Source organism: Mya arenaria, chromosome 15 (genome assembly GCF_026914265.1).
Source record: "Mya arenaria isolate MELC-2E11 chromosome 15, ASM2691426v1".
NCBI lineage: Eukaryota > Metazoa > Mollusca > Bivalvia > Myida > Myidae > Mya > Mya arenaria.
Window position 1 is genome coordinate 17,497,244 of NC_069136.1, and position 8,952 is coordinate 17,506,195.

Here is an 8,952-nt window from a genome sequence, read left to right on the forward strand (position 1 = left end):
AACCTTGTCTGGGTGCTTCAAACCAACGTTTGCACTGTGGAAGGTCCTTAACAATTATTCAAATGAAACTACGCATGGGTTTAAGCAAGTAGTCAAGAGCAACTAAAATAACAGCAAACAAATTATATCAATCAAAACATCTTTTCAACGTTTTCCAGTTAAAGTCGGGGTTACCACCTTAGAAGTCTGCAAGAGAACAGCGGATATGACTGGAGGTTAAACCTGTTTTGATATGCTTAACCTCACACTTATCAAAACACGTAATCATATATAAAAATATAATGTGTTTCAATAACTGCTAGTCAACCTTCAAAAAGCATAAAAAGCGATATTGACGACGGTCCTCAGGCTTCTTTTCAGCAAGCAGAAACCAATATTGACCCATACACAGAACAAATAATTAGAAAAGTAGTTAACATAATGTGCAAGTTGCGTGTCACCGTAAATCATTTTTCAAAGCATTAAACTAGAAACATCTTTCATTTCAAGAAAATAATAATGGTGTAGTAAATTGCGTTTATTATCAAGCCAATCACGGGATAACACGATGTCAAAATTCCATATGATTTCAGAGAGGATTGTAAAGTTAAACGTTGGCGGAACATTTTACACATCGACGAAAGCTACGCTGACAAAGGTACGTACCTAGTGGGGACATCAAAGTTTTGTGAAATTCATGTAATGGTTACTCTTTGGTTTGTTTCTTATAAGTTTCTTTATGAAGGTCTGCACCCATTCTCGACACAACCATGATTTAAAGAAGTGTTAAAATGCAATAGGTGGCATGTTAAGCATAGTGAAGTACAGACACCCTAGCTCTTTTAGAAAATGATATATCGTAGTTCATTAACGTCCGCAGTGTAAAACATAAATAAACGGGATACGAATTTCCTGTGGTAAACCAGTATTTAATATTTCTCAGTTTGACCCTCTTCTGCCGAGCTCAGGCAAGGCAGCTACTGGTTCCGATGTTTAACGCTTTTCGGAATGACGCTTTGGGGGCAATCGTAACAACTCGGCTATCTCCGGCAAGCTTCGAGATAGACAATTCTGTTTGCTACTGGCCGAGGTGTTCCGATTGACTTTCAGAGGTGGAACTCGGGACCTTCCACACTCGAAGTGGGTGTGCAATTATCGTTCAACTTCTCGTCTGCGTTTTATGTATTGCTTTATACCCGATCAGTGTTTTGACAACTGACCTGTTTTTGTAGTGTTTTTTTTTACCGAATAATGATTCTAAACAGTATTGAACAAGCCAAGTGAACAATACACACCGTTAATATAGTTCATGTATGTCTTGAAATTATTTTATCAGTTTATACATTAGTTTTATTTTATTTTTTCAAGTTTATGCTGGCTTTGATGATGCTTATATTTCAATTTTGTAATTCATTGTCAAGTTTGGAGCCTATCAGGCTGACGGTGGTCTCTATCGTTTTCTCCTCTCGGTAGTTAAACTAATAAAAAAGTTAACTCATGTTCCAGTGATCTTTTGTTTCATTGCCCGTAGCAAGGAGGTTATCATGTTTTGATTTACTCGTAGCTATATTGATGTGTGTGTAGTCTGTCTGTGGTGTTTGTACGTTTGTGTATCTCGATTACCGTCGTTTGAGCCTTACATTATGCATCTACATGTATCTCGATTACCGTCGTTTGAGACTTACATTATGCCTCTACATGTATCGCGATTACCGTCGTTTGAGCCTTACATTATGCCTCTACATGTATCTCGATTACCGTCGTTTGAGCCTTACATTATGCCTCTACATGTATCTCGATTACCGTCGTTTGAGCCTTACATTATGCCTCTACATGTATCTCGATTACCGTCGTTTGAGCCTTACATTATGCCTCTACATGTATCTCGATTACCGTCGTTTGAGCCTTACATTATGCCTCTACATGTATCTCGATTACCGTCGTTTGAGCCTTACATTATGCCTCTACATGTATCTCGATTACCGTCGTTTGAGCCTTACATTATGCCTCTACATGTATCTCGATTACCGTCGTTTGAGCCTTACATTATGCCTCTACATGTATCTCGATTACCGTCGTTTGAGCCTTACATTATGCCTCTACATGTATCTCGATTACCGTCGTTTGAGCCTTACATTATGCCTCTACATGTATCTCGATTACCGTCGTTTGAGCCTTACATTATGCCTCTACATGTATACACGATTTCCATTCACTCTTGGGCACAGTGGTCAGAACTTTTCTCAGGGAGAGCGATATTTGATAACCATATAGACAGCTGATTTTTCTACCTTTTATATCCTGTGTATAGGAGTGCATTTCAAAGTTTGACTACTGGATCACTGGAGTTGTCATTGTATTATTGCGGCATAAATTCAGCCTCAATACGCTTATGAATATAAGCCCTGGGGTTTTGGGCGACACTTAATTTCTTTATAGCTTCGTTTTAATACATGGTATTGTGGTCTGTTCTACCTAATTCTCTATATTTCAGGTCCATGGTAGCTACCTGTGGCGCCTATTTACCGGTGACGCGCCGTGTCCACGTGATGAGAAGGGCAGTTACTTCATTGACAGAGACGGGCCTACTTTTAGGTACTAGTGGACTCTGTTGTTCATTTAAATTCTGGAGGAAACATGTTTTTAAATGTTCAATTTTGTAATCGTTTGTATTTTGTTAACTATAACAATATAGTATAACAAATATTAATGATATATATATATATATATATATATATATATATATATATATATATATATATATATATATATATATATATATATATATATATATATAATAAACTTGAATTTTTAAAACGTTTATAATTTATAAGTTTAAATGCAATATCACGTTAAAACATTCTACCCTTTATAAATGTTTTTTTTTACACAAAAAACGCTAATATATTTTTATTTGTGCACAAATCATATGTTTTTTATCGTTGCTCATTTAAGTTAAATGATTTAAACATTATAATGCATTGAAATTAAAAATAAACGATTAACCTATTTTGTGCGCTTTTAACATATTGTTTTAAACTGTAATTATTTATTCAACAATGAGAATTATACTGTAAATGTTGGTGTTCTTGTTGTTATCACTGTGGAATTCAGACAATGTCTGCTTTCAGGCACATCTTGAACTATCTGCGTAGTGAAAGGTTGGCTGTGCCGTTCGGGTTTCGAGAATTCGACCTTATGAAAATCGAAGCAGATTACTACGGCCTGCCTGCGCTTGTGCATGAAATAGAAATGACTCTGGCCTCATTTAAGCGTAAGCGAAGACGTCGACCGAATAGAAAGAAAACGAGCCAAAGTGTCAGTGAACTGAACAGTATCCACGTTAAAAATGGCGATGTTTATGGATCAGAGGAAGATTCCGATTGGTTCTATGACTATGAAAGCGTAAATGCCATTGGTTGAATTACTGATAACAAAAACGCCATTTTAAAATAGCGGGACTTCTGTTATGCTGGGTGTATATTTGTACAAAGGCCTAATTCAATATTGGTCATGGGATACCAAGGCTGTGAAAACGGTTATGGGTTTTGTTTACTTTCTCATAAGTTCATAACCATTATAAGCCTGTGCACATGTGGTGTGATTCAACACAGCAATTGCCTGTCAGATCTAAATAATCACTACCAGGCGTTAAATGGAAACAGGCATATTGATCTGTTCAGTCAGGGAAGCGGTGTGCGACAGATGTTAGTGTAAATGATGTTGTTCAATCTTTTTCTTTTCGCTGTTGAGCAACTGCATTTGAATTTGCTAAAGCCTGGCTCTCACTGTCACGACCCCGCCGCCCCCGACTTATCGTAGAGGCATTAATTGTGATAAAAGGGAAATATGGCGCCGATCATATGTTTGTGTACGAACTATTTTAAGGTGGGTATATAAATAAATATAATTGGACTTCAACGGGAATAAGATAAAACAGTGATACTTGTACGATTCGGGACGATTTACATGATTGCTCATAATTATATATATAACAATCAAATCGTATTGAATCGTAGAATAGACCTGTCCATTCGTACTGAATCGTCATTAAATTAAATTCACGACCAACCACGATCAACAACGATTACCCACGAAAGGCCAATAATGCCAGGAATAATTTGGTATTGGTTAGACAATTACGTAGAGATTGAACTAAGAGTGTGCTACGTTTTGAAAAATGAAGCAATTTGTTGCAGCACCACGACAGTCTTAAACAGTTCAAATCGTTGTGGCTCTACCCGGGATCATACACGGCTCATTACGGTTCACGCAGATTTCGTCACAATTCATAATGTGTGAAGAATCACCACGATTTTCGATATCGTTGGCAGTCGTATTTAAAATTGTGACAATGAGAGCCAGGCTTCAGACAGAACCTAGATAAGGAGAATATTATATGCTTATTCATTAAATAAACTTTATTTCCCTAGAAAAGTCTTCGATTTTTTCAAACGCAGACTAAATTTCAAGATCGATGTGTGTGTATATAACATATGTTACCTGTCTTATGATAAAGACGCTTGAGTCGCCCTATGCAGCATTAAAATTATTACTTCGACTGAAACCAGTGCATATCTGTGCTTTTTATTAAAAGATAAACATTTTATGATGTATCTTTAACATTATATTTGACGGTGGGGCACCTTATGTCACCGTACAGTAAATATGTAAGATACATCGTTAAAAGTCCTATAAAAATACATTGACCATATTAGTCTGACGCTCCGTATGTTTATAATTTACATACATGTATGTAGTAATCGAAGAGCGGGACGCATGCAAAACAATTATTAACATACATGAACAGACGTCAGATCCGAAATAACATACGTTATAATCAGTTAGGCACTAGAGATAGAACATAGAAGTACATACTTTGTTATCTGTAATGTTCTATATATTATTGCGAGACCAGTCACCGTTGAACATAATGTGATGATTTCGAAATATAAAGCATTGTAAATCATTTAGATTTATGTAACAAAAAATAAACACTGCATCTTTAAAGCTATCTCATCAAAGGTTTACATATGAGTTTGTCTAATGGAATGACCCAAACAGTGGACTCGTCCAATCTGTCGTATGATGATCCGCTCAGGATGTGATCTCTTTGAGGTTCAGATCAGTTTTAATTTTTGTGGCGTATCCTTGGTCTACTGGTAACACGCCTGACTCTGAATTCAGGGGCCTCGGGTTTGATTTCTCGTCGCACCACTAAAAACAATATTAATCCTCTTCCGGTTGGTCTTTGTGGGAATTTCGGTAACTCCTGGTTTGGACTCTCGGATAATGTACGTCGTTGGAACTTTGTGGACGATTGATACACAATCGCCTTCACAATGTCTATGTAGTGTTGTAACTGCAGCTCGGACTGCCGCACACACAATCTCGAGTGGGTTCGAGCAAATGCGCGGCGTTAAAAGCCGCAGAGTAAAAGCTCCATTTTGTGAGGGTCAGGGGCCATGTTTACTAACAGTCCCAAGTCTGAGTTCAGACTCAAATTGCACAACTGCAAATCTTCATTTTATTGTAAATGTCCTTTTAGTAGAGTTTTGTTGATGAAAGTTGCTGAGTTACAGTACGGACTTACCATTATTTACATATATTTTGGTAAAAATATGGAAGACAGTTTTGTGTTCATTGAAAAAACTTCATCATCATGTATATATTATGTAGTGATATTTTTTTAAGTAATACTCTTAGAATTCCATTGTAATGTCATATGGTTACTTTTAAATCAATATCAAAGAATTTTAGTGCCATATTTTATTTCTAATCTATGTGAAGATCACCTGTGAGTAAAAGCGCCACTTCAGTAACGGGGTCAAAAGTGCATCTTTGGTACCGAGCCAAAGCGCCGGTTGCGTTAAACCAGTTGTATTGGTCGTGGTTTTGGTTGGTTTTAGCGTTAATCCTAATGACTATATAGTTAAAAAATGTTTAAAGTCAAATCATTTCGCAGTTATTTATCCTAAAGTACTCAGCATACAGACAAAGTAGTACGAAAGAAAAGTATTATATATATCTTTATTATCCACCAGTCAATTGTTACCACGCCCCCTTTATTAGTCAAAAGTTCTTTGACCACTTGGTAAAATAGCCACACGTTACAATATATAATTATTTTAATGAGACAGATAAAACGTCAGATGTCAAACATAAAAAAACTAAAATGAACACGAAAAAAAACAGCACAAGCACACACAATTTGCATAATAATCAATAAATAGTAATAACACTCAATATACTTGAATCAATAGGCGGTTGGCTAATTTAACAATTATACAATGGAATATGACAGGCATACTTGCCAAAATTTAACAATGACTCTGATTAGAGACACAGGGGTAAGACGTAACAGGCACTAAACAAGACATAAGGGTCAAAGGTTGACATCTATGAAGTATTCTGAAGATGATAAAACGTCCGACATAATCTTGATATTCACTTATATGACCAAGCGTTGACTTAAGCTTTCGCTTGTTATCTCATCCCTCTCAAAGATCGCTTGTTATCTCATCCTTCTCATTCTCTATCACATGCAAAGGTATTTTCCGAACGTCACCAACTGGAATAATTCCGTCAGTTGAATCTTTCGAATGTTTTGTGCAAGACCTTGCGTCTGTTTCTGTTGTTGTCGGTGTCGTTTTCTTGTTAGAGAGAAGATTTCCACGCCTAATCATTAACAACACGATCAGGTTCAACAACCCTGAAGAAAAACAAAAACAATGGTATTTCATTCCTGTATTAATAAGTTATGATGAACATTTTGTTTCGGCCAAAATATAACCTTACTTTGGAGAAGAGACTCAATGCTCTTCCCCAACCACTATATGTTGATGGTTAATATCCTTTTAAACAATAGTGGACAGGATATTCATATCACTATTAGATTTTAGTATCTCAGTAGAATTATATATTTACGATACCGGACCCCAAATTATTTACTTTGCTCAATTCTTTCGCAGAGAGAAAAATCAAATCAAAAGTTCAAAATCCCTTCTTAGCACCAATGCTATTTAAACATTGAGCTACAGGTCCTTATCTGTTCAATGGTAGCTGGAAACAAATATCGTAACAATGGAAGTATACTTTCACATAAAAACCATAGACTTATTGTTCTTAGGAATGCAAGTAATCTTACCTCCAATATCCGGCAAGATATGGTACAAGTGTTCCAGAAAGTCCGGAACACCATTATTAACCATTGCCCATGTTCCATATACGCTTACGACCATCCACTGAATGAAGAAAGCTCCAACAAATAACGACATGGCTTTTGCGGCTTTGATAGGTATGCTTTGAGCAGCGCAGTGTGCACCGAGAGATCGCCGTAGTTCTAAAGATCTAGAGCGAATCCTGATCCAGGTTGCAGTGTAGAGAGCAACGTTTGCGACGAAGATGAGAATCATGGGGCCTGTCGTGAAACAAATCTGGGTTATCCTACCGTTTACACCATCAAAGGCGCATCTGAAAGTGTACGTACATTCAAATTAATCACAAGCGGTCTTTTTAGGAAAATGATTTAACTGATTTAAATGAACTATGCAACATTGATGTCTTAATATTGATGCTATATTACTCCCAAGTAAGATTTAACACATTTAATTCAATTGTTTAATATAATACCAAAAAGGATGAATACATGTCGAAAACGATGAAGGATACAGAGTTTAATTGAAAGAAATGTGCAGAAAACACGGTATTGCTAACTTATAAGACGATAGTATATCACAGTAAAACTTCTAGCATTCACCAATCGTTTAATTTTTTTGCGTTTTCAGCTATTAAATACACGATTATAATACTGTTATCAGTAATTAATATTATTTAGTAAGTAGTTGAGCGTTTATCACTCAAAATTTATGTTTGTTTTACATGTGTATGTATTGATTTTGAATAAAAGTGTCACTTTAATCGTATAATTTTCACAACACTTACTGGTAAGCCAATATATTTCGTGCAGAATTCGATTAAATGAAACAGGGCTGGTAACAAATCGTTGGTGAAACTAAAATTGCAAGCTTATTCTAAAGACTTACACCGCGCCTGTAGGTCCCAGTTGCTCGAAGATGGCCGCAAAAGTAGATCCAATAATAGGTGCTCCAAAGACCCAAGCGATAAGCCGCCAATCATACCTACCAAGATTAAGGTATTTGTCCAGGTACATGAGCATAAATGCATTGACGGCGACGAGGTTGGCTAACAGGCTCTGTGCAGTAACAAACACAATCATTCCGAATGCGTACAATACACAGACTGAGCGGGGATATACAGGTCCCTGAACAACAGCTACGTGGGCGTGAGTCGCAAAATGAAAGATGTTGTATGATCCATCGCACAACGCCATGTAGAGAATGAATCGTTCACTTTTTGACCAAGACGTAAAGAAACTCTTGATATTTCGCGATTTTATCATCAGAACGAGCGTAATGATTACACTCGCGAAACTAATGGCAGTGCACACGAGCGAAGGTATGTGTAGAGGATAAAACATCCCATTGTTAAGACCGTACACGGGAAAGTCGTAACCGTCTCTCGCCATTATCCAGCTTTCCGAAACCAGTAAAAGACTGGGTCAAGCAACAAAGTAATCCAGCTTGTAAAACTTTGTACGCAACACAGCAATGCTTAACACATGAAACAAGATTTAATTCACTATAAGACACGTACAGGCCTGTTTCAATGAAGAGTCGTAAAGTTAAATTATTTTATTTGTTTTGTTTGAATTTATTTGTTAAAACTAAACTTTAAGTATTATCTGAATTGAAAACAAACAAAAAACAAAATCAATCAGCATGTTGAAAACTGTGTAGATCCTACCAATTTCCTTACGTTAGTTACGACTCAAATATTTTGTTGAAACGGTCCTCAGAGGTGTTCTATGTTACACTGATTGTCAAAATGATACAATCAAGAAAAATAAGTTTATATATGTCTCGAGACCATCCCATATAGACAAGAACCTTA

General features: G+C 36.5%; 2 protein-coding genes across 4 annotated transcripts; one reads left to right on the forward strand and one right to left on the reverse strand.

Annotated features, from left to right (window-relative positions):
• The first annotated feature begins 420 nt into the window (after positions 1-420).
• Positions 421-4,873, forward strand: LOC128220174 (BTB/POZ domain-containing protein KCTD6-like). Its single transcript, XM_052928450.1, has 3 exons — positions 421-637; positions 2,474-2,574; positions 3,111-4,873. Exons 1-3 carry the CDS (start codon positions 548-550, stop codon positions 3,400-3,402), a joined length of 483 nt encoding a protein of 160 aa, XP_052784410.1. The 5' UTR covers positions 421-547; the 3' UTR covers positions 3,403-4,873.
• A 1,220-nt stretch (positions 4,874-6,093) lies between these two features.
• On the reverse strand, positions 6,094-8,952 carry LOC128219630 (uncharacterized). 3 transcript variants are annotated; one of them, XM_052927519.1, is made up of 4 exons: positions 8,818-8,952; positions 8,025-8,612; positions 7,127-7,452; positions 6,094-6,691 (listed from the first exon to the last, which is right to left on the reverse strand). In XM_052927519.1, the coding sequence occupies exons 2-4, from the start codon at positions 8,525-8,527 to the stop codon at positions 6,480-6,482; spliced, it is 1,041 nt and encodes a 346-aa protein (XP_052783479.1). In that variant the 5' UTR covers positions 8,528-8,612; positions 8,818-8,952; the 3' UTR covers positions 6,094-6,479. The 3 variants fall into 3 exon arrangements, with proteins under 3 accessions (XP_052783479.1, XP_052783478.1, XP_052783477.1); XM_052927518.1 differs by having other exon boundaries at positions 8,806-8,848; XM_052927517.1 differs by having other exon boundaries at positions 8,025-8,859.

Bases quoted from the DNA above. Each gene is read 5' to 3' on its own strand.
- LOC128220174 (XM_052928450.1), top strand. From the start codon at position 548: ATGTCAAAATTCCATATGATTTCAGAGAGGATTGTAAAGTTAAACGTT. The intron at 638-2,473 runs GTACGTACCTAG...TCTATATTTCAG, and splicing joins CGAAAGCTACGCTGACAAAG to GTCCATGGTAGCTACCTGTG. The intron at 2,575-3,110 runs GTACTAGTGGAC...GTCTGCTTTCAG, and splicing joins AGAGACGGGCCTACTTTTAG to GCACATCTTGAACTATCTGC.
- LOC128219630 (XM_052927519.1), bottom strand. From the start codon at position 8,527: ATGGCGAGAGACGGTTACGACTTTCCCGTGTACGGTCTTAACAATGGG. The intron at 7,453-8,024 runs GTAAGTCTTTAG...GTACACTTTCAG, and splicing joins CTGGGACCTACAGGCGCGGT to ATGCGCCTTTGATGGTGTAA. The intron at 6,692-7,126 runs GTAAGATTACTT...GTTTTTCTTCAG, and splicing joins TATCTTGCCGGATATTGGAG to GGTTGTTGAACCTGATCGTG.